This window comes from Condylura cristata, unplaced genomic scaffold (genome assembly GCF_000260355.1).
Source record: "Condylura cristata isolate star-nosed mole 26May11 unplaced genomic scaffold, ConCri1.0 scaffold00004, whole genome shotgun sequence".
Taxonomy (NCBI): domain Eukaryota; kingdom Metazoa; phylum Chordata; class Mammalia; order Eulipotyphla; family Talpidae; genus Condylura; species Condylura cristata.
Window position 1 is genome coordinate 61,202,455 of NW_004567105.1, and position 24,584 is coordinate 61,227,038.

Genomic DNA, 24,584 nt, shown 5'->3' on the forward strand with positions numbered 1-24,584 from the left:
TGGCGCAGCGGACCTCTCCTGACCCGCCCGCTGCTCCCCTCAGCAGTGTACCTCGTTGATCAGTCTGTTCTGCTCCCCACTCTGTCTCTGGTGAATCCTCTCACCACCCCTGCACCTCTGCCCTGTACCCCAGTTCTGTATGCACAAATAAATAAATCTTTAAAAAAAGAAAATTACAAAAGACACTAGCACTCAAAGAATATTTCCACGACTACTTCTATAACCGTACGGAGGGGAATGTCTTCCAAAGCATGTGACCAAAGGCACGAGGAGAAAAGATCTGATAGATTTATTGCCCCCAATGACAGACTTCCTGACCCTTAAAATGCACACATACAAAGTTCAAAATATGTACCTAAAAAATAAATAGGGCTCCCTTCCTTACCCTGTAGAGAACTTCCCACCTGACCAGAAAAGGAGGAAGACTGTAGGGAGGGCAGACCGAGGAGCAGGAGGGTCTGGAGAAGAGGGTGCACAGGGGTGGGAGAAGAGACAGGTTACCCTCATGTTGGCCTCCACAGTCATACCTCAGCTGGCTGGGGGAGAGGATAAGGAGCAAGTAGCTGGAAGCTGGGGTGAAATCCAGCAGTCAAGAGCCCCCGTAGGCCCTAACACACTGGGGAACTTATCTGATGTTTGTGATGCCCCACAAACCTCTACGAGATGATGGGTGCTGCCTACTGGTTGGTCCTTGGACTCACTTGGCCTGGCACGGTTCACCCCTAGAGGTACCTGGGTTTGGACAGGCTGAGACTGAGCCCTGACTGGACTGCCACCTGGTTCCAGTCGCCTGGTTGTGGACTGACTGTGTGTTGGGGAGTGCATAAATAGCCATGCATTTTACCTGGCTCTCCCAGAAACCGAAGAGGGAGCGTTATCGCCCCCTTTCCACACAGGTTGAGTTCAAGCTCCTTGAAATTATAACCCCAGAGACAGCATGAAGAAGGTCTGGAGCAGAGGCAGCTGCTGGCCTGGCCCCAGATGCCCTGGCATAACCCCTCCCTCAGATAAGCTCAGCCAAGTCCACATTTCACAGGTATCAGGCCCTCTGCCCAGGAAGGCCTGACATCTCAAGGGCATGACTGGTATTTTGGCAATTATAATAAAGAACCCATAATGTTACTGTAACAATTTAAATCCCACTAATTTCTTCACAGATTCTATTCTGAACTGAAAGGCAATTAAAAATTAAGCCAGAGGGTACTATTATCCTTCAAAAAAAATAAATAGGTGAAAAATTTGGAATCAACAACTCTTAATTATGAAATGACTCACTAGATAGCACTATGGTTATTTTTTTTTTTCCAGAGGAAATCTCAAAGGGAAGAAGAATCTAGTTTTAACGCCTCTTCCACTGTCTACTCTGGACTCATGTGGAAAGAAGGTTAAGATTTTTATTGCTCAGAGGAGTTGAGGAAATTTCCCAGCCGGGCATCCCAGACAGGCAGCTGTGGCTCCGGTGGGCCCACAGCAGACCTAACGGGGAGGAGTGAGGCCCCTCGGGGTCCCTCCTCAGACTCCCAGCCTGTATGTAGACACAGACCCCACCTCAAGCCGCACAGAAACCACAGTCATCCTGGGCCTGGAAGGCCCTCCAGGGTCAAGCAGGGTATGGGAAAAATAGCCAGGGAGAAGGAGCCACTGGTCTTGTCACCTCATTTCAAGGCAGGGTGTGTCCCAGCACCTGCTAAGAAATCAGGAATCTCTAGCCAAGGGCATACAAAGTAGGTCACAGGAAAGCACAAAACTGCTCTGACTGCCAAGTGGCCATGTGCTGAGGTGAGGCCACCATTGACAGCCTGTGGCCTGGTCGGGGGCCTCCCCGAGTAACAGCAATAATGCTGATGGGCAGAGGAGGGGGACATACCAAGCACCAGTGCCAGCCCCCAAACCCCTGGCAAGGGAGAAGGTAGGCAAAGTAAGGGGAGCTGGGTCATTGTTGGGGCAAGGGCTGGGACGAAAGCTGTGGATTCAGGAGTGGAGAGAGGAGGAGGCTCGAGTCTTGTGGCGAGGCAGAGCCAGCAGGCTTCGGTCCACGGAATGGACGAGGAGGTGAGAGGAGCTGAGGATGACCCCAGGCTGCCAGCCCCTATCTCTGGCAGTGGATGATGGCAGGAACCTCAGGCTGCCAGGCCTCACATTTCCCGGAATGGCTCCGGGCCCGCTGGGGATAGCTGCATTAACTGGTCACGCTTTGCCTGTTGTTAGAAGCAGGAGTCAGGGCCTGCCTGGGTGGACAGGAGCAGAGGGCCTGGGTAGAGAGGAGCTAGGATACCTGGAGCTCCCGCCAGGCCAATGGAACCCATCAGATCCTGTGGAGCAAGGGCAGCCCTGATCAGGGCAGGACTGAAGGGTGGACAGGGGCAGTGTTGGCCACAGAGAGGCAGAAGCTGTGGGGTCCCGGAAGGCCAGGACCAAGCAGCTAATCTGACTGAGATTGGAAGTCAGGTACCCATCCAGAGTCAGCATGTGACTGAGACACCTTCCTGTTTCAGCTGAATCAGCGCTTCCCTTGCCCGGCCTGTTGGAAGGGGCTGTTGGAAGGAGCTGTCAGGAGCACTTACACTCCTGGACGTGAACCCCTCCCCTGCATGCCTCGCTCGTACTTTGTGAGGAACTGCGAGCCAGGAGGTCTCTCGGGGACAAGAGCCCTCTGGGTGGGCCAGCTCAGCCGTCCAGCAGGGCTTCGGCCCCACAGGTCTGGGCAACGAGCAGTGAGAAGGTGCCTGGTACTCCCTGCACTGGAGTTCCCATGGCCCTGTGGTGAGCCCGTCCCAGTCACTGGACCTGGGGCTTGGGGAAGTGGCAGTGGGGGGCTGGAGAGCCACATGGTGTCATGTAGAGGTTACTTGGCCTGGGTCCTCCCTGGTGGCGCAGCGGTTAAAGTGCTGCACTGTAAAGCTGTCCACGGCAGCTTCGGTGTGAGTTCGATCCCGCCCCGGAGCTGACCCACATGGCGCGGCAGATCTCCTGCAGCTCCGCTCAGCAGTATGTTTTACACCATCTGCCAGTTCTGCTCCCCACTCTGTCTCTGGTGAATCCTCTCACCACCCCTGCACCTCTGGCCTGTACCCCAGTTCTGTATGCATAAATAAATTAAAACACCTAAAAAAAAAAAAGGGACAAAGTAAATTTTTTTAAATTCTTAAAAAAAAGAGATTACTTGTCTTACTGTGGGTTGCCCCTCCCTGCACATGGGAAAATATGGACACGGTGGCCAGAGCAGTCTTCCTCCTCACAGTGGGCGGCAGTACAGGGCCACCTCAGCCCGAGCGAGAGGCCTGGCCCAAGGCGAAAGAGAACTAGGTGCCTCCGAGGCCATGGTAACACCGTGCTCTCTGTTACCCCACCTTGGCCATTGGGGGTCTACACGCCCCTCCCTCCCAAGCCACTGTGGGGGTCGCTCGGAGCGCAGGCAGGACAGAGGGGTCGGGAAGGGGCAGGGCAGCCGCAGCGCCCGGAAGGCCCAGCTCTGCCGGGCAGCCCCACACCTTCGAAGCCCCCAGGCAGGGATCTAAGCTACAAGACAGCACTGGGCCTCCCCCACCTTTCTACCCAGCTCTGCACCGTGCCAGCGCTTCCTGGAGCAGGGACTTCAGAGACAGGTTCAGGCGCACCACTCCCTCAAACTTTCCTGGGTAAGACTATGTCTAGGCATCCCCTTAACCAATCCACGGAGCGCTGGATCCAGTCAGGGGAACATGTGAACCAGTGGCTGTGGCCTGACAAGGTGTGGGGCTGCCCGGGCAGGGCTGGATGTGTCTGGCCCGGGAGCTGCCCTGCTCTGTCCTCCACGTGAACCCCACTGTGGCTTCCTGGTGGGGGGGGTGCAGACCACCACTGGCCAGTAGACATCAGCACGCAGATCTTAGAAGAGAGGATGAAGGGGGGTACCACCTGGCGGGGCTAGAGTATGGGCAATGGGACATGGGGGCACAGCCCTCTGCTTAACACCCCTCACTCCCCTATGCGGTCACAGATAAAGGGCAGGATGGGACCTCAGGTCTTTCCTACATGAGCAAAGGAGGTTGGCATCTTTCATCAGGGCTATTCTCATGATAACTGGGGACAAGGAGCCCAGTTCAGGCCTTCCTGAGCTTGGCAACCCCTGGTACTGGTCGGGGTACCGGTCAGCTAGTCAGAAGCAGCACGCACAGTGCCAGTTAGTTCTATGAGTGGAAACATTAGCCGTTGGGCAGCCCTGAGGCTGCTACAGACTCAGTTGTCTGCAACCCTTTCTGGCTCCCCAGCTCCCTCCAGCCCCCCTCACCTTGGCCTCTCACAAAGACCCAAGGGAACATGCTTGGTCCAGCTCTCTTACCTCCACCAGGTGGGGTGTCGGGTTGAAGCCACACAGGTTGCACACCTGGAGCTTGCAGGTAGTGCAGGTGTTATAGTTGGCTGGGCCCTTGCTGCCCACGTTGAGCTCGGCTTGGCACAGTGGGCAGCTGGCCCTTTCCTTCGGCATGGTCTTTGGCTTGGCAGCAGCCTTGGACACTGCCTGGTGTTCTGTTCTGCCATGCTTTGGACTGGCTGTTCCCCCAGTTCTTGCCAGGGCTCCAGGCCCTGACCCAGGGCCTGTTCTAGCTCCAGGCTCAGTTTTGGCCCCAGGTGCTGGCCCAGGCCCGGGTCCTGAGCCTGGGGGTCTAGGGCTAGCCTCCTTGCTGGCATCACTGAAGACAATCTTGGGTGGCCCCTTGCCGGAGGCAGGCTGTCCCTGGGGTTCAGGCTCGGGCTGCGCAGACATGAGGGTGCTCGCCTGGGTCAGCAGCGACGCACCAAGGCCAAAGAGCTTCCCAGTGAGGCCCTCCTGGGTCTGCTCAGCAGCACCAGGCCCAGGGGGCACTGTAGTGGCACTTTTGGCCAGCGGCTCTCCTGCAGGTGGCCTGGGGTCAGCTGTGGAAGGCTTGGTGGGGTGATGGGGCTGAGGAGACGCTCTGCCCACCTCTGGAGGGCCAGCTGCTTGGACAGGCCCTGGCACTGAGGTTGCCCTGGCTGTCTCCCCCTGGCGGGGGCCAGGTGATCCTCCTGGACCCCGTGATTTCTCTTGCTCCAGCTTGCCCAGGGGCTGTTTGGCTGGGGAGTGGGCAGGAGACAGGGCTGGGGAGTGCAGCTGCTGCTGGCTCTTGGAACGAGGCGCCGTGGTCATGTCCATCCCCAGAGCCCTCTGCATCTGGCAGTTCAGGCAGAGCCACTCCTTCACCTGAGGAGGAAACATCATGGTCAGCAAAGGAGGCCAGGACTGGGGGACACCCATGACCTACGTCACTGTAGGCCCCACAGCAGGCAGGGCCAACTCCTAGCACAGGCAGGAACACCAAGCTGAGGGGATTCGGGGCTGCCAGGGGGAACAGATGGAACTCCCCTGCCCTCCAGGAACTGTCAGGCACATGCTGAGCAGAGGCGTCACACACTGTCCACCCCAAGCCGCAGCCCCACAGCCTGCCAGACCCCAGCCCTCCCCCACACTGGCTGCATGTCGGGTCTGTGTACCTCCTCCACCTGCAGGCCCTGCCTACCCAACCCTTGCTTCCATCCTTGTGGCTGGATGACCCCAACAGCCTTTACTGGTCGCTCTCCTTCCTCTGCAGCTCCATCAGGCCACCCCCATGTAGCAGCCAGAGTGAGCTTAACGAGGAAAATCAGGAGGGCTTGTAAGCAATAGGTATTCCGTTAAAAACTTGCAGGATGAATAAATAGAGTAATAGGTGCAGGAGAGAGGAGTAGAACAAAGAGAAACCATGAAGCTGGTCCTTGAGGAATGAGGAGACAATACACATATGGACAATGGTAAAAGCAAAATAAGGGAGAACAAGCTCATGTAAGCGACGATGTGAGTAGAATTAAATAAGCCTTGTTTTCCTTGTGGAAGACTTTTTTTTTTTAATGGGATAATTCTTGTCTCCAAAACAAACGTGCTGCGGCAAAAGTGCAGCACTATGAAGCTATCGCAGCCACTGCAGCACAAGTTCGATCCCCGGCCGGGGTGGGGGGGTGACCCACGTGGCGTGGCAGACCTCTCCTGAGCTGCCCGCTGCTCCCCTCAGCAGTGTGTTTCAGTACATCTACCTGTTCTGCTCCCCACTCTGTCTCTGGTGAAGCCTCTCACGGCCCCTGCACCTCTGGCCTGTACCCCAGTCTGTATATATACATAAATCTTTAAAAGAAAGAAACGTGCTGCCGGTCAAGTGACATGCCTGTGGCCCCTCTGCCATTAACCCTCCGAGGACACGGGCGCAACTCAGGGTGGGCCAAGCACAACTGTGAGCCAGGGGTGCAGGTGGGCACATGACCTGCACATAGGGCGTCAGAGCCCTTCCACGATGCCTGGTAAGTGAGCGAAGGCAGGGGGGGCCTTTTATCCTTTTGGGGTGCCAATAGGGAAGATGAAGCCTTGGCGTGCTTTCCCCACATACAGGTACTAAAATGAAGTGGATGGGCAGTCAGAGTGGTGCCAAGGCAAGGAGAGGGCAGAGGGGATGACGTCATAACTCTAGATTTGGTTACGCCTTAAGTCTGCCCTTGGACCTCCAGTTCCATGAGCCAAAAGCTCCACCTATAAATCAGACACATCATCTACAGGCTGAGGCTGCTCTTTGGATCCCACCACACTCCCCAGGGGCACTTTTACCATGGCCGTGAGGCCCCTGCTCTACCTCAGCCCACCCCTCTCTCCGGCCCTCCTCTCCTCGGCTCCTCCCCCGGAGCTGTCCCACCCCACATACAGTATGTCTCCGGTCCTGCCGAGTGACCCTCGGAGCTCACGTCTGTCCCAGGGCCTCTGCACTCATTACTCCCTCTGCCCCGGGCCCTGTTATTGATGTAGGTCTCAGACCAAGTATCACTTCCTCACTAGGGCCCTCTCTGGCCACACAATCTAATCACCTGGTTTATTTTCTTCACAGTCCTTATCCTTCCCCACTAATGTGTTTCCTTGGATGTCTCCTATCTCCCCACCTCGCCTGTGAGCTCTCGACGTGTCCTGAGGACCACACGCGGTGTGTGGCACAAGGCAGGGCTCAGTGCAGAGACGCTAACTCATGGGGCTGATCCCGACCGTCTCTAGCACACACAGATGCCACAGGACTGGAGCCTGGCACCTGGGTGGGCAGGCTCCTCCCCCTCGAGCAGAGCTAAGCCCGGAGGCCAACGTTTCTCCTTCATGCCTACAGCCAGAGGCACTGAATGCTCCACTGTGGCCCCCTCGTCAGGAAGATGTCCGGTCTGGCCCCTGGAGCAGAAGATGAATTCGGGGGCCTTGAGCGCTGCTCTCCGCCTTGACAGCATGGAGCTATGCTGCTGCTTTTGCTGGATTTGCCATGTGGGCAGTCGGGGCAAGACTACCTTACCTAGCAGCCTAAGGGCAGCATCCGAGGAGGGAGAAGACGCCACACCCTGGTGAGCATAGTGTGCCCACACTGGGCATGGTCATAGGCATTCTCTTATTTCATCTTTAATGAGAAGAAAAGCAAGATCTGAGGTGACACGGTGAGTGCTCCCATGGTTCCCTAGCTACGAAGGGCTGCTGCTGGCAAGAGCAGCCCCGCCAGCCCCACCTGGCTCCTGAGCCACAGCCTGGAGCCTGGTGATGCTGCATTCCTGCCTCGCCCAAAGATCAGTAGGCCTCACATAGGTCAAGTCGTGGGTCCACATGTCACCTGTGCAAAACACTGGCAGAGCCCTCAAAGACCACGCCCAGCTCTAGCAACACAACAGAGCTGCCAAAGCAGCTGGAAACTGTTAACTCACCCAGATGCCTTTTGAGAGCCAAGGCGGTTTTGCCTACATTTGCACCAAAAAAGTCACAGAGGAAAGAATCTGTGTCCCTGGGACTCAGTCCCAAGACTTCTTTAGGAAGGTCATTCTTGGGGGAGCAGGGCTCACACCCATCCAAGTGGGAGCTCCCAGGGGCAAGCTGTCTGTGCGCACCCTCAGTGGAGCCCCTGAGAGGAGGTCTGTCCTACATACTTAGCTCCTTTGCACCGCACCTGCTTGGCACCTGCAGGCGCAGCAGGCCTGAGGTGGGGCTTCCTGAGAAGAGGGATCTAGGAGGGAAGGCTTCTTATTTGGGACTTCAGGGAGGCCCTGTCCCCCTAGGCTCCAGACCAGGTTGAACATGGCATGTTCTAAAACTCTTGCACTAACCACCAGAACCTTCTTTACTCAGTCCCCCTCACTCAGGTTGTGTCACAAGCATCTCACCTAAAATAGAACCTCTTTAAGAAACGCCCGTCAGTGACTCATCGCCCAGATGGGTGCAGCTATTTCCATCCAGCCTCTTGCAGACGGTGAGGAGCCTGAGCCGCACCCTCTCCTGGTCCCTCCCAGGCTCAGGCCCAGGCACTTAGGCCGGCAAGGAGAACACTGCCTGAGGGGATTCTCTGAGCCCACAAGACTTGTCTCTCCCAGACTGCCCCGTGGGCACCGGCCTTCCAGGAGGGACTCAGCCACCTTCCCATAGGGACTCAGCCTCAGCCTCTTCTTCCCTTCCCCTAGGTCATCACCCCATGTCCGCAAGGGATGAAGTCTGCGCTGGGTGCGAGGGAGACGGCTGTGTACCCTGTGGCCCTCTGCCCGTCTAGGCTGCACCTACCAGGCCAGGCCATGCAGAACGCACTGATTTGGCCAGGGTCTCCCTCAGCTGTGTATGCTCCTGTGGCACGCTGGCTGCCAGAGGGAATGGCTCATCAGCCAAACAGGTCGCCTGTGTAGGGTCATGCTGTCCAGCACCCCCATGGCATATAGCCAGGAGATGCACAGGCACCAGCCACAGATCTCAAGTGCCAAGAGATAGGGGGTGGTTTCCAAGGGCTACCCTGAGGCAGATGACTCTGCCAGACACCAGCTTTTGTTAGCTGGATCCTTCCTGCCAGCTATGAGTCCATCCTGCCATCTCAGAGGGCTGGCAAGGGATTCTGAGGAGGCCAGTGCACCCTAGTCCAAGGGGCATCTGGTGGCAGCAGGGTGGGAACGTGGTGAGGTGTACAAGTCAAGAAGGTGGCCAGGGTGAGGGGGAGCAGAAGCCCAGGAGAGAGGCTGTCCCCTGGGGGCCACTGCCCACTCCTAGGAGCCTGCCAGGAGTTTGCAGAGCTCAGGGGCTCTGCTCTGAAGGGACTTTCTCCCAGAAGAGAGCCTTTCTCAGGTGCTCACGTATAGGCAGAAGGGATGCCAAGGCAGCCATGCCAGGTAGGACAGCGACCTGGAGTGGGCTAGGGGAAGCCTGGTCAACCACGACCACTCCCTGCTGCACCCCCGAGGGGTCTGGAGTAGGGAGGGGCCTGGGGGCTGTTCTTGGGAGGGGCTTCCACTGGGACACTGGTGGCAGGCAAGACTTTCATCTGGACCCAAATGATGCTGCCTGCAAAGCTGCTTCTGTTCTAGGGTGGAGCCTGACTCCCGTCACCTGTCACCTCCACGGCTGGTAGGAAGCTGTGAGGCCCCCAGCGGGAACAGGTTGCTTTCCACTTTCCCCTCCCACCTCCCCACCAGCAAGGAAGAGGAGGGTGTAGACGTCATCGACTGCCTTCCTGTGGAGAGGAGGCTTGCTCTGAGGCCCAGCCTCCCTGGGGGAGCAGCACTCGGTGTCAGATCACTCTGTGCTGACATCACGACTGATGCTTTTTTCCATTTTGGTACAAGTTCAAACACCACAGAAAAAGCTTATAAATGAGCCATCCCTGCTGTTGCCAAATCTAGAGGCTCCTGGGAGGGTCCCACGGTCAGTGTGACAGCCCCTCCACCCTGCTCTTCCAGGCTGTGAGTCACTGGTCAGATCTCAACAGGAAGCCCACCTCCCACTGCCGCCATGTACCAGGTGGGCAGGAGGAGGGCGTCAGGGCCGACCGCACCATCATACCCCCGCGGGGTTGGACATGTCACCTGCCCCATCCAGCACCCGCTGCTGAGTCTGTAGCGCCCTCCTTCACCTGTCAGCTGTGTGGCCTCAGCTTAGGGGCTGCCGCCACAGGAACCCTTGAGGTGGGACACACTGTTCCAGAGCTGGATCACCAGGCTTGGCCCATTCTGGGTCAGGACCCTGAGGGCTCAGTCCCTGAGGCCAGGGCTCGGGGGGTGGAGGCTGAATCCAACTCCTTGAGGCCGGAAGGCGTCACTGGCTGGGAGCTCCACGGAAGGACAAGCAGCCACTCCCCACAGAGCCCTCGCACATCTGTCCAGCAGTCCTCAACTCCCAGTTGTCCCCACCCCAGATGGCCTCCCGTGCCTCCCAGACCCATCTGCTGTGCCCTGTCGGTCTCTTGTCTGTGACCAAGCCAACTCCCTATGTCCTTGTCTCCCCACATGCCTCGGTCCCAACCTACGTTTTCAGGAGAAGCTGGACTCCCTGGACTTATAATGTGTCACTGCCTCACCCTCTCTTCAAAACCCCTGCAGCCCGGGAGTCTCAGCTCTTTGCCCTCTCTTCCCTCTGGGCTGTTGTTATTGCCCAGTCCCTTCATCATGGCTTTGAGGCTCAAGTCCTTGGCCCTTGCCTCCCAGGCTTCCTCTGATGTCACTCCCACCAGAGTGGCCACCCAGCCGACCCACCTGACACATATATCTCTCAGCCTCACTCTCAAACTGTAGCCATCACCGCAAACTATACCTCTAACCACCCCCAGACCTATCTGCCTCCAGCGGGCCATTCCCAGGCCTCTCCGTGGAAGCAGCCCTGGGTCTCATGGAGACGTCACCACTGAACCTTTGTTCCTTCTCTTCTTGCCCAGCCGAACCTGTATGGTCTGTCAGCCCTGTCTCTGCTAAATACCTGCTCGCTCTTGGCCCATGTGTGCCAAAAAACTAGACTCGGCCGCGTACCTTCTCCTCCAACCTTGACCCAACAGCTGAGCCAGTACCAGGCCAGCGGGCTCCTCTGTAAGTCAGCTACATCCTGACCGCCCCTGGTGCCTGGCAAACAGCTCTCTCCCCAGGAGGCTTTCTCCACAGTCTCACAGTCACTGTTTTGATCGCTCCCCTCCCTGGCGGCCCTCCTGCCTTCTGGTGCAAAAGATGGCCAAGCTTCTTAAGAGAAGTCACACCCTAGGATGCTTCCACCCTCAGGGTCTAGACCTGCCTCTTTGGGGGGTCCACTCCTTCAATCACCTCCCGCACCCCAAGGCACTGCTTCCCTCTCAGACCGCGCAGCCATCCTCTCAGCCCTCTCCTGCTGTACCGGCCTGTGCTCGCCTCTCCTCCGCAGAGCTGCTCGAGTTAGCCGCGAAGGTAAAGCTCAAAAAACACTGTGCTGAGTGAAAGAAGCCTTATACAAAACACTCTCTGTGTGATTGCGTTCCTGTGAAGTTCTGGATGGGCAGAACCCACCCGTGGTAGGTAATATTCAGGCAGCATTGTCTCTGGCGCAGGGGTGGAGGCGGACATGATGCCTGAAGCGACTTTCTGGCAGGCTGGGGATGTTGTCTATTTTGATAGTGACACTGGGAGAGCTTTTGCCAAAGTTCACTGAATAGTACACTTAAGCTGTGTACATTTCATCCTACATAAATCTTACCTGAAAAAAATCTTCCACAAATATCAAACTCTAGTCGAGTGTCTAGTGGAAAGCATATGGATATTAATACCCGGCTGCGCGTCTCAAAGGTCTCCAGCGCCAACCTGGCTGCCGCGTGCCAGAGCCCAGACTGTCGCCTGTTGGGCTCCTCTTGGGTATGCAAAGGCACCTCTAACTATGGCCTGAGCAGGAAAATTCTCCATCTCCACCCCCCTACGCCCATATCCGGTACAGTCTAACCTCCAACATGCACCAAGAACCCGTCATGGCTCTGCCACCGTCATCACTACCCCAGTGCAGGGTGCTCCCAGAACCCACCCGGCCCCCTGGGCCACTCTCCACACAGAAGCCCACCCAGAGGCGTGGGCTGTGTAGCGGTGAGCGGCTGTTGAGAGATATAATAATAATTTATAATTTATAAAAGTATAGTGTCAACATAACAAAATTTGCTGTTGTCATTTTTAAGTGCACGATTCAGTGGTGTTAGCTATGTGAAACCAGAACCATTATCTCTTTCCAAAGAGGCATCTGAAATGCACAGATGACCTTCCCACTGCTGCTTTCCCAAACCCTGGAAATCACATCTGCAGACCGCAGCGGGCCCTGCACGCACAGCACCACCCGGCCACCCTCAACATCCTTGTTCCTGCAAGGATACCTCCCCCCCAGTCTCCCCTGCCCTGTCTGTCTCCAGGTCAGCTTCAGTCTAACATCAAGCTAGAGCTGCCTAACTGTCCCTCTTGTGGAAGCCCTCGAGTCGTCACACCCGCCGCCAACCCACCCTCCACCCTGGTCATCAACCTGACACTGGCCGCCCCTACGAGAGGGGCTGTGTGTGCGTGCGTGCGTGTGTGTGTGGTTATTGCTGGAAGGGGTTGCCTCTCCCCTGACCGGAAGGCTCCGCGTGGCTAAGCAACATGTTTATTTCGATTCTACTCCATCCCCCAGTGCTGAGGGCAGTACCTGGCTTGTCATAAGAAGCCAAGAAGCATTTGCAAGGGAGGAAAGGGTAAGACCGGAGAGGGCCTGCCCTCTGGCTGAGGAGCCCATCAGCGATACCCGGAAAACAGACTGCCTGGCGTAGAGGGCAGGAGCAGCAAAACCAGCAGAGCAGCAGCCAGAAACCCAGGACTTCCCTGCTCCCGCCTCTTCCTGCCTGTTTTTCTCCATCACCTCCCACCTTGTTCTTTCTCCCTGTATCCATTTTATTTATTTCTCCTGTTCTCCGCCATTTTTCTCCACACGCATTTCATTCTCTCTCTCTCTCTCTTTGCCCTCACATAAAAGGTGTTTTAGGAATGTAATTTCCTATTTTCTGTCCTGAATTTTACATTCATTCTTAGAAAACTTTATAGTGGTCGCTGATAGGTAAAAATTCAAGCTTCATGCTTGGGGGCTCCAGCTATGGAACAACTCCCACCCCAGCAGTTGCTCCCCTCATGTCCCCAGGGGCTCTGGCCTCCACCCTACAGTGGTCCAAGCAAGGCGGTTCTCTCTCCTGGGAGCAGAGACTGACAGCAGGGTCTGCCCAGGGTTGACTGGAGCTCGGGAGCATTTCTCTATTGACTTGGAGACTGGGTCAAATGGCAAGGCAAACCGCCTGACTGGATGAACGGAGGGAGGGAGGCCTCAAAGGGTCTGCCCCCTTGCAGACTTGCGTTTTGTTGGTTTTGTTGGGGGGAAGGCTGGGCACATTGCAAACATCACCTTCTCCTGGGCCCAGGAAGGGCCTCTCAGGCCACTTCCGGCCCCAGGCCCTAACAGCTGCTTATGGGCCCAGGCAGCAGTGAGGCCAGGAGGGAGCAGAGGAAAGGGCTCGAGGCTGGGAGCTGCAGTGGGGGGATCCATGCTACACACAGCACCACCCCCGGCCCATCTGGTGCCCCGGGCCGCCGGAAAGGAGTGGGTTGCAGGCAGTAGAAGAAAAGGCCTGTGGCCACTGTGTTGTCTCCCTCCCTTCTCCACACCACCCACTGGCTGAGCGCCTACGCCAAGGCTTGCCAGTGGGGCGGGGGTGGGGACGCAGTGGGCTAAACATCCTTGGTTTGGTTTCTGCGAAGTACAAACCTTGGAACAGGCAAGGAAAGACCGGACCACTCTTTCCTTGGAGAAGCCCGTCAGTAAGTCTGACTGGAGCAAGAGAGGTGGGTCACCAAGACCTGGAGGAAGGGGAAGACCTTCCCCACCAGGACCTGCTGGGGAAGGGGTAGCGGCCCCTGGACTGGCTTCTTTAGAGAAATCTGGCATTCAAGGAGGTTAAGGTCCTTGACTAAGAACCCACACCCAGGGAGAGCAGGGGAGGAAATCTTCTTGCCTCCCCCCATCACTGGGTGCTGAATGGGTTTAAATGCTGACACCTCCGGCCTTTTGCCAGTGCATCCTTCCAGGGAGGGTCTCTTGTGGACGGTAAGAAATGTTCAGAATCCACAAGGAAACACCCCCAGTCATTCGCCATGGTTTAAAACAGGTTAAATTAAATTATTCACCTGTTGTGAGCCACAAGGAAATGGAGAGTGGCCAGGAGAGCCCTATTCGCCTCAGGCTTTCCTCGGTCTCAGTACCAATGGCCTTTGGATGGAAATCGGGCTGGGGGTCCCGGGGGGGAACTAGAGGCCTGGCCTTTGGTTCTGGGTCCAGCCCTTTTGTTCCAGTATGACCCAGAACAGGCAAGACTTCCCAAGACTGGGTGGCCCAATCCTCAGACAGGGAGTGCTCTGAGCTGCTCCCTCAACTGCGTGCAGTCTCAGTGTGTTCCAGGACTGAGAGGCCAGCACAGGTCATGGGCACGCATCCGCCCCTTGAGCCATCACAGCCTCGAGAGCTGGCTGACCCGGGCGTGCACAGAAGCTAGTGCCGAGCCCATGTGAGAGCCCCGGGGCTGACAGGAGAAGCTTGGGTCCACTTGCCGGAAAAGAAGTAGTGCCAGACATGCCCTAGCCAAACGGCACTACCTGTTCTACCTGGCTCAGACTCGGCCCACTCTTTCTGCAGGACCCATCTAAAGTAGTAAGACACTGACAGGTGCCATGTGACAGAAAAACAACACCAAGTCCGGCGACTGTGGCGCAGCAGCTCCTCTCCTTCCCTTCCTGTTGCCCTGTGTTCTGACGTAGCCATTCAGCACCACAGCGCTGCAACGTGAGTGACAAGACAGCCAGTGACGCTCTCCTTGCGAAACGCAAGAAGAAAGCTCCATTTTCCATGATCACATTTCCAAAGATCCAACAGCAGCTTCAGCGGTGGTCTCAGAGAGGTCATGAAAGCCCCGTGAGGCTTGTGGGGCCCCTGTTCCTCTCCAGGGCTGCCGCAGGCCTCCCCGCTGATCCCGCCTCCCCGCTGATCCCGCCGATGCCCTGACGAGGCTTCCGTCATCTTCGAGGCAGGATGCAGGAGCCGGCTGCAATCCTTCGCACCGAGGCTCTGCGTCACCACACTAGCACACTAGCAGCCTCAGGCACACCCTGAGTCAGGATCCCCAGCAGGGCCCCCGGGGGCCAGAGTCTGCAGCACATCTGTGCTGGGACTGGCAGTGCCCCACCTGCCTCCTCAGCCTCTTTCCATTTGAGCTGGACCCTGCCAGGGAAGTGAGGGAAAGGAAGTGAGGGCTAGAGCTGGGTTTTCTGAAAAAGTCCACTCTCCCCACGTACCTGACTTCGGAACCAGCCCCTCGCACTGTCCAGAATCTCAGGCCAGGCAGCAGCCCAGCACAATCCTAGACACAGCCTTCTTGGCTGACATAACATCAAGTTGAGGCAGCAGCAGAGGTCTGGCCTGACCAGGTGGGTCTGCCAGCAGCTATGTGAGCAAAACCAGAGGACTTGTGTTCTCGTTACTTGGAGCACGACCAGGGAAGCGCATCTGCTCTGAGCAAAGCAACAAAGGGCCACAGCGCTACCTCCAGGTAAATATGCCAAGGGTTCTTTTTCCTCGATGGGAACACTGCTCAGAGCCAACCGAGGGGACCCCCGCAGAAAAGGGGCTCCACCGAGTGAGAGCCTGGAGAACGAACCAGATCAGCATTTCCCAATCTGGGTGGATGCAAGCGGCTGCTGGTGTTCTGGGAAAGCAAGTCTGTGGCCTACAGCCCCGTCTTGGAGTTCCACGAGGCCCCTCGGGGTGCTGAAGGCCCTGAGAAGTCTCACAGCGGAGACGCACTGCATTTGTCCAGCCTGGCAACTGCTTCATAGCTGGCCAAGAAGCCTACTCCTCACCAAACACCATGAGTCTGCAGTAAGTTGAGGCCCTTTTCCTCCTGGCCCTGCGCCTTGGCTTCCTCCCTGCACAGTGAGACAGATGGACTGAGTGTCGCCAAGGTCCTCCCACTCTGCTGTTTTTCCAGGCACAGCCAAAGGCTGGCTCTCGTCCCAGCTCGCTCCTGGGCTTGGGGGCGCCTGTTGTATGGCAAGGGTTGGGACGTCCGCTAGGAACACGGTGCTGCACGTGGAGCTCCCCCTTGATCTCTGCCTACCCCACCAGGAAGGGTTCAGATGCTGCTGCTCAAGTGAGCATCTCAGGGAGGCTGGGACCCCGAGGGGCGAGTTCACACAAGGGGGGATGCCCCACCGGGGCATCTCTCATCCCTGCCTGCCAAGCCTCCCTGCTCCTGCGAGACCAGGTGCTTCAGGCTTCTCGCTGGCAGAAAAACAAAGGCGAGCTTCCCTGGCCTTAATCACACTGTTCTAAATACTGAAGACAAACACTTACCTAACTGATCAGTGCAGGGATGGGCCGTGGCTAATCACAGATGTGATAATCACGAGTGTGCACGCCTCCTCAGGAAGCCTCCACACTCCAGGAGCGACTCCAAATGCACTGAGTCATCTCCCCGCACCGGCAGCTCCTTCCTCAGAAGCTCACACTTACCTCTCGCAAACCACACGTCCCACACCCACAGCACCTCATGTCACAAATAGACCCCGACCTGTGAACAATTATTCTCACTCGTCCCCCACCCATGTGGTCCAAATGGCTCCTGCTGCTGATGATCCCAGAAGCGGCCAGGCCTGTACCTGTAGCCGGCCATCCTCCAGCCTGCCCAAGAGCAGAGCCCTAGGGGACAACCAGAGGCTTCTGTGGACTAGTCCAGAGGGGAGGGAGAAAGCCAGCAAACCCATTCAGTTCATTTTAAAGGCAGGGCTCCAGTTTGCTAGTGTATTAGAACACTGGGCCTCCAGGTCACCAAGGAGAGCTTCCGGGGGCTTGGCTGGGCACCCCACAGGACCTGGCCAGGACCCTGGGTCCTCTGGGGCAAAAAGGAGGCCATTCTCATGCAAATGGCCAGCAGTGGCCTCTTGGTGAGTGTAGGACACTGTCTCCCATGGTGAACCTCTGCACCCCCGCCTCGGTCCCTACTTTGCCCCAAGCTTGTTTATCTGGGGATGGGTACTGCTTCCCTACCAAAGGCTCTGGCTAGCTGGGACTGAAATCCAGAGGAGGAAGTCCTCAGAGACCAGCTGGAACACAGTTACCTGCTGCCCTAAAACCGTGCTCCCCTTACCAGCATCCTCCTCCAGGACACACTACAGCAGGGAGAGAAGGGGAAGGACCAGGGAAACGTTCTCCCTGTGGGCCCTGCGGCTGCTCATGACCCTCTCCCAATGCGCGTCCCTGGAGAAGTTGTCCACAGGCTGTCTGTGCCCCTCTCCATTTTTCCAGGTCAAACTTGGACCAGGCAAGAAAGTACCTTCTCCTCTGGGACTGTGCCCAAGCTTTCAGGCAGTGCAGGAATCCCTTGGGAGCTCTGGGGCCAGGGCTTGTTCTCTGATGCCACATGTGGGAGCCAGGTAACCCCCCAGCCCCCCCCCCCAGGGAGATAAAGATGCTGGTGACCAAGGGAAATCACTAGGAAGAGAGTTGGTGAGAGAGGAGAAGGAACCAGGGAGGGCAGGTAGGGGGAGCCCGCGCAGAGGGTGGTTACCTGGGTGAGGTGAGGGTTGGGGTTGAACCCACACTGGTTGCAGACCTTGCTGTGACACTGGGTGCAGGTGTTGAAGTTTGGCTGGCTGGGGGTCGATGTGAGGTCCGAAGTCTTACATATGGGACACAGCGTGCTGCTGGGAAGGGGAGCAATCTGGGGGACGGAGTAGGGTGATGTGGGGGTGCTGCCTCTGTCTGGAGACACAGAGGGGGAGCGCCCTGATCTCTGCGTCCTGCTGTCTACCTGCAGCGTTCTGCGGGGGCCATCAGCCTCCTGGCCTGCTGGGCCCTGTGCCCTTGTTTCCCGGGGGCTCTCACGGCCCGGAGCGGTAGCAGAAGCCTGCTTCGGGGTTGGGGAAGCTGCTCTCTGGCTACCCAGGGGCTCCTTGGGGTCCAGTCTCCTGGAAATGCTGAAATGACATTGAAAATGACCATGTTAGAGACACATCCTAGAGAACACCTGCACAGGTCTCTCCCAAATTAGCTGACTCTTGCGAACCCCATCACCACCCGCTTCCTCCTGCCCAGCAGCATCACAGTCACCACTTGCTGAGCACTGACTATCCCGGCTGAGCTCTGACACGTGTCTCCCACTTGGCCCCCAGCATAAGCCTGTGGTAAGACCACGAGGGTCTCTTCTTACATCTTGCTGAAGTGCAGGTTCTGATTCAGCAAATCTGGGTGGGGTCTGCATTTTTTTTTTTTTTTAAGATTTATTTATTTATGCTTACAGAGCTGGGGTACAGGCCAGAGGTGCAGGAGCGGTGAGAGGACTCACCAGAGACAGTGGGGAGCAGAACAGGCAGATCAACAAAGTACACTGCTGAGAGGAGCAGCGGGTGGGTCAGGAGAGGTCTGCTGTGCCATGTGGGTCAGCCCCCTGGCCGGGGATTGAACTTGTGCTGCAGTGGCTTCAGAGAACTTCATAATGTTGCACTTTAACCCGCTGTGCCACCAGGGAGAGCCCTAGGATCTGCATTTTTAAGTTCTCTGAGGTGAAGCCTAGACACTTGACCCTGGACAACATGTGACCAACCAAGGACAGCCACTGGTTGAATCTGCAAATGCAGAGCCCCCAGATGACTGTAAGTTATAGGGACACTTTCCATTGGGGACGGGAAGGGAGGCGTCAACAGCCCCCAAACCTGGGGTTGTTCAAGTATCAACTTGTGGTCTGAAGACCATACTCTGAGTACCAAGGCTTGCAACCTCTACATGAGAAACCCTTAGGGTGATTTTCAAATTCCTGGCTCTCAGACTGCACCCCAAACAAATTACATCAGAATCTGTGAGGGCAGGGCTCTGGCATTAGGTTGTTTCCTCCCAAGATAATTCCAACATGAAGCTCGAGTTCAGAGCATTGTCCCACCAGATCTGTTAGGTTCTGGCTTGTCCCATACAGGTGGGGATGGGCCTGGGCAGCACCTCAAAGCCTCGGTCATGCCATCTTCCGCGGAGACAAAGGAACATTCCTCCTGCAGTCCTACAGCAGACCCAGTACCAGGCCGAGGCCTTGTGGAGGGGTGGGGTGCTTTTCTGTTAGTGCAAGGCTGGGCGGGGTTGCAGCTCCAGGAGGCAGCCTCCGGAAGCCAGTGTGCCTGACGTCTCCACCCTGACCTGGCCCTGCGGGGGCAGCGGCAGTGTCGAGAGGCGCACTAAGGTGCCAGGCAAGCCAGCTCCCGTAGGTCCCTTCTCTTTGACCCAACTTAAGGGCATTTCTGCCAATTTTCTTTTTCCAACTTGAAAGAAGCTGAGCACAAAAAGCCAAAGACAATGCTTTGCATTGTTCCCCTGCAACTCTACACCTGCCTCAGTCTGTTTTCACTTGGGTGGATACTGGCGCCCAGGAGACAGGGCGGTCTGGGCGAACAGCACCACAGAGGCCCTGCCACAGCTGCCCCCGCCTGCCCTCCGTTCTAGTATGTCTGGCTGCCAGGAGTAGGCCCGAAGTCTGCTGTCCTGCATGACGGCCCTCCGCTCGCCAATAGGCAGCACGTCTCAGGACAAGCCAATTTCAGAGGGGGCACAAGGAGCCCACCTGGGAGGCGCCAAGACACTGAGTTCTTCCTTCTGGGGAACCGCTGGTGGGGAGACAGACCCTCAATGTAATAAAGGCCCTTCCAGCAGAAAAGAAACACGAGTCAATGTCCATCAAGTATTTCTCTCGTGAACTAACAACAGCATCCATCCAGGTTAACTTTGTCTTCAGTAAGACTACCAGAGCCCCAGCCCTGTCCCTCTGGGTCACCTTTGCCACAGCTGTGAGGCCCAGTGTGGTGCTAGCCAGAATTTCTCTGGCGCAAGTTCAGAACCTGGGCTCTAAGGCTTTGCAGGAGACTCATTTTTAGGTATAATAAAGAAATATTCCCACTCGGTTAAATTCATAGTTTCAATTTTTACTTGGGGCTGGAACTTAAAAGCAACCCTTGAAAGCTAGTCAGAGGTGACTGAGAGCCCTTTAGAACGTGTGAAGGGGCCGCCACCCCCTCTCCAGGAGGCTTGAGGTTTCTTCTGAGAAGTGCAGCAATTTCTACAGTATGTGTCACCTGATGTGTCCCAGGTAATCTTCTGTTCACAATGACTTTTCCGTTCAACGTTGCATCACAATGTGGACTTTCTGAGGACATTTTGTGTGACACTTAAGGTTGAATATTTAAGTCGACTTTCAACTCAGCTGTGGTGAGGGCGAACAAACAGGGTTCCACACCACGCTCCCCGCACTCAGGCCGGGTGGGCATCCACGTGCCACACGGGCTACAGCTGACTGTTGGCAACTGCAGCGCATACCCAAGACCCCTTGGGCTCTCTCGCCACTCTTCTGGGTGATTGCTCACACCTTCTCCTGATCTTCAAGCTCCCCACATCTCCCTCCCTCACGTCACCGGGGGAGGCACTGCTTGCCATCTCACTAGGAAAGTGGGAGCCACTGAGGGGGATTTGCACAACCCCTGCCACTCCACGCCTGTGCCCAGGGTTTGTCTATCTCCTGCTCCCAAGGTTGCTTCTCACCTTCATAACTTCTTCCCTCACCTCCACTACCCATTCCCCTCTCTATTGGGTCAGGACAATTACCATGAAAACAAGCTCCTTCCATCCTATTAGAAAAACAAAAAACCAAAAACCAGCGCTCCTGGGTGGCACAACAGGTTAAAGCACAGCACTAGGAAGATGTCACAGCCACGGCGGCACGAGTTCGATCCCCGGCCAGGGAGGTGACCCGTGTCGCGCTGCAGACCTCTCCTGTCTTGCTGGCTGCTCCTCTCAGCAGTGTAACTTCAGTCAGTCAGTCTGCCTGTTCTGTTCCCCGCACTCTCACCCCACACCTCTGGCCTGTACCCCAGTTCTTGTATGCATAAATAAATAAACCTAAAAAAAAAAAGCTCTGACCACTTTCTCCTCATACTGCTCACTTGTATAGCAAAACTCCTGTAAGTTGCTATCTCAATGTATTGCCTCCTGCTCCTTTCTCCCCTTCCTCTCAATCCAATCCAACCTGGCCTTTTCCCTTTGTTCCACAAAAATTGCTCAGGTCACAGTCACCAATGGCCTCATTTGCCACGTTATCAGATTTGACAGTCACTTCTCAGCTTCTGCTCTCACCTGGTCAGCAACAGCACTGGTGTCTGAGTATCCCCCTTCCTGAAATATGCCTTCCAGAATACCCCCTTCTCCTGGGTTTCCTCCTCTCCGAGCCACACCTTTCTTCCTCATCTTCCAACCCAGAGCCCCATTCTCAGTTTGGGGGGATTTATTATTAGTGCATATTTAGCATCTCTGAATCCACATCATTCCTGAGACACAAGACCCACTCAGTGGTCCATTTCCCACCCACAGCGATGAGACTTGTATCCTGGCCCTGAGTTTGCCCCTGAGGCCAACTTGGCCTCTCACTGAGCAGTCTCACAGGCATCGAGAATCTGATGTGTCAAGCCGAGCCCCTCCCAGTCTTCCCTCTGGAGTCAGCCCTGACACCCTCCTCTCAGCCCATGTCAATCATCAGTAAATCTTGTTGATTACAGCAGCCACCCTACTGCCTCCTCTCTCCACCGGGGTCCAGCCACCGTCCCCTCTTGACTCAGTTTGGCACAAACCTGGCTCATTCCACTCTCCCATCTCTGGTCTTTTCTCCATCAGAAGCTAAGAAAATGTTTTACATACATAAGTCAGACCACTTTCCTTCTCTGCCTAAGCCTTCCAACAGCATTCTTTCTCTCCCAGAGGAAAAAACAAAGGCTTATGGTGGTCTGCGATGCCCTATGAGAGCCAACACCTTCCCTCTGGCCTCATCGCTTACTAGCCTTCCTCTCCCTCCACTTCCCTCGCCCGGCCCACGCCTGCCTCTGGACATCTGTATTTGCTGCTCCTGTTGCCAGCAAATGTACTATCTCAAGTAGGCTCTTCGGCACCCTCAGACACCTTCTCTGGCTACTGTATTTAAAACACAGCTCTGGCCCTCTCAGTTCTCCCTGGAGTGGATTACACCTGTGACTGTCAGAGGACACAGATCATGGAGCATTGCCCGTGATCCCTGTGTGAGGCTGCCGGCTCTGTGGGCAGGACCTTGGCGTGCTCTCTCCGCAGCTATGTCCCAGAGCCTCAGGCCTGACGAACTGGACGTTCGATATATGCTCCCTAAGTCATGACTCACATCATCACTCAGACAGTAAAACACAGCTCAAGTGTGGTAGCTGAGGGATCCCAGCACGTGAGGGGCAGGGCACCTGGCCCTCCCTGATCTGACCTCACACGAGAGGGAACCACAGGAATAGCACCTGGATCCCTCTCAGCCACTTGCTGTACCCCCATTCCTACCACCCAGAATGCTTTGCTGACCACAACAGGGGCACTGCCCACCCAACCCTCCCCACAAGCCCCACCATGTGCCAAGCACCTGCTACATATTAACTTCTTTCAGCCTCACAGCAAATCCATGGGGTAGGATCTACTTTGCTCACTTTACCCCACGTAGAAGTTGTAAAGAAGCTTTCAAAGCAACTATGACTTCAAGTGGCAGTGCTGGAAGGTTCCCATATCCAGGCTGTCCGTCCATGCCTTCACTGCTGCCCACACCGCTACTCTAGGAGAGCACGGCGAGGCTACAGCGAGGGGCTGTTTAAACGGGCGCTCCCAGGGACAGGTCTCCGACCACCCTGCCCCACTGTAACCCAGGACCCAGCCCCAGGCTTGGCACTGAGCGGCTAAGAACGCACAAAGTACCCACAAGGAATTGTGAGCAGGGCAGCGAGCCCACGGGGGGGAGGGGGGGTAAGTTAGGCTGTGACAGGGTTTTGTTATTGTCGCTTCACCTGGAGTTTGCTCGGTGACAGTGAGACTCCTAGAGAAAATGGCTTCAGCCGCGCACTCATCCACTCATTCAGGCATGCAGTCATTCATAGACATTCACTGACGCCTGCACTCGTTTCAGGCCCAGAGATCGCACTGATGGTGTGACGGGATTATGTCTCCTACAAGGGAAGGTGGGCCCACCGGTGTTCATATTTTATCCCTTACAACGTGTACTTACTTTATGATAGTCTTTATAAATGCCTATGCAGGATTTAATTCAATTCCACTTTTTAACAAATGAACCCCGTCTCCTAGGAGCCTCTGGTCTAGAGGGGAGACAGACATATAAACGGGTCACTGCCAGACACACTGCTAACATGGCTCGGGGAAAGGCAAAGACTGAGAAGGCCTGGAGGCCAGGAGGCGTCTAAGCAGGTCTTAAAAGATGGCCCTCCCTGGTGGCGCAGCGGGTTAAAGCACTGCACTGAGAAGCTAAAGCCACTTCCGCATGAGTTCGATTCCAGCCTGCCCCGGAGGAGACCACATGGCGTGGCAGACCTCTCCTGACCCGCCCGCTGCTCCCCTCAGCAGTGTACTTAGTCCATCTGCCTGTTCTGCTCCCCACTCTGTCTCTGGTGAAGCTTCTCGCCGCCCCTGAGCCTCTGGCCTGTACCCCAGTTCTGTATGAACAAATAAATAAATCTTTAAAAAAAAAAAAAAAAGATGGAGTGGTCTCCCTGAGGTGAAAGAGTGAATTGGGGCAGAGGGGCAGCGCACACAGAGGGCCAGCGGCCTGCCTGCCGGAGCAGCCTCGCGCTGGGCGGGCTGCAGGTAAGCCAGTGCTCTGCAGTGCTCCTCCCAGCACTCAGCCGCAGGAGGACAGTGGGCACTCAGGCGGGAACTAAGCAGAGCGCTTAAATGGGAAGGGCCAGAGCATCAGGGCCCCTGAGGTTTTCAAACAAGGCAGGGAGTGCTCTGGTTCTTTGTCAAAGGCAGGGCAGCAGGGGCGGGGGCGGGGGTGGGGGGGGGAGTGAAAATAAGACAGCTGGCCCCAGAACTAGTCCATGGGCTGAAAGAGGGAAGATCTAGCAGGGATACTCTCTGGCCTGAGGTCCAGAGGGCAGTGGTCCTTTTAATCCAGATGGGGAGTCCAGGAAGAGAAGCCAGTGGTAGTGGAGAAGGGGAAGTGAAGGCAAAGTCTTGAGACTGGGCTTGGTTATGTGGATGGGGGATAAGCAACATCAGGAAATAGGTTGGAGCTTGGATTCCATTCAGATAAGTAAATATTTTTGTAGGGGTTCAGTTCATATGTAAACCTCAGGGATAGATTACATAGAGGGAAGATTTGTGGGAGCATCAGCACTTATGAGAGCTGCAGAGATGCCAGAAACAGAGACGTCAGAGACACCACTTCCTCCCTGGGGTTAGCAGAGCCTTCTGGAGGAGGAGGAGTCTTCAACACACAAGCACTGCGTATCTGCAGGCTAAGAGGCCGCGGGGAAAGGCTGCCCAGGCCCTCTCCCACCAACCAGCTCCCTAGCCTGCACAGCACAAGGGCTACCCACGGCAGGAGACAGGAGTCACGACCACCTGTGATACACCGCTGGGCCTAGTCCCAAGGGTGGCTGGAGTAGCCCAGGGCCTTCTCAGCAGGGATGAGGTGCATCCTCCAGGTGACCCTACTTAACAAGGCCTGGATCCACTCACTGCCCATAGGCAGCTGAGGTGGGAGGAGGGAGGGAAGAAAAAGAGGAGGGAGATATACACCAGCAGGACCCAGCCCAGCCCCAGGGAAGACCTGGTTTCCTGGTTATCACCTTCTGCAGTGAGGCTTTTGAGGCTGAGGCTCCTCCCTTTAGCCTCAGGGAGGCCTTTT

The 24,584-nt window shown here is 56.2% G+C and overlaps 1 protein-coding gene across 3 annotated transcripts in view; it reads right to left on the reverse strand.

Annotated features, from left to right (window-relative positions):
• The window catches only part of BSN (bassoon presynaptic cytomatrix protein), an 82,634-nt gene that overhangs the window by 20,402 nt on the left and 37,648 nt on the right, over positions 1–24,584 (reverse strand). For all 3 annotated transcript variants that reach the window (XM_012720249.1, XM_012720250.1, XM_012720248.1), the window contains exons 2-3: positions 17,424–17,832; positions 4,322–5,203 (exon numbers count right to left, since the gene is read on the reverse strand). In XM_012720249.1, the coding sequence (XP_012575703.1) occupies positions 4,322–5,203; positions 17,424–17,832 (1,291 nt within the window). The remainder of the gene's footprint in view (positions 1–4,321; positions 5,204–17,423; positions 17,833–24,584) is intronic.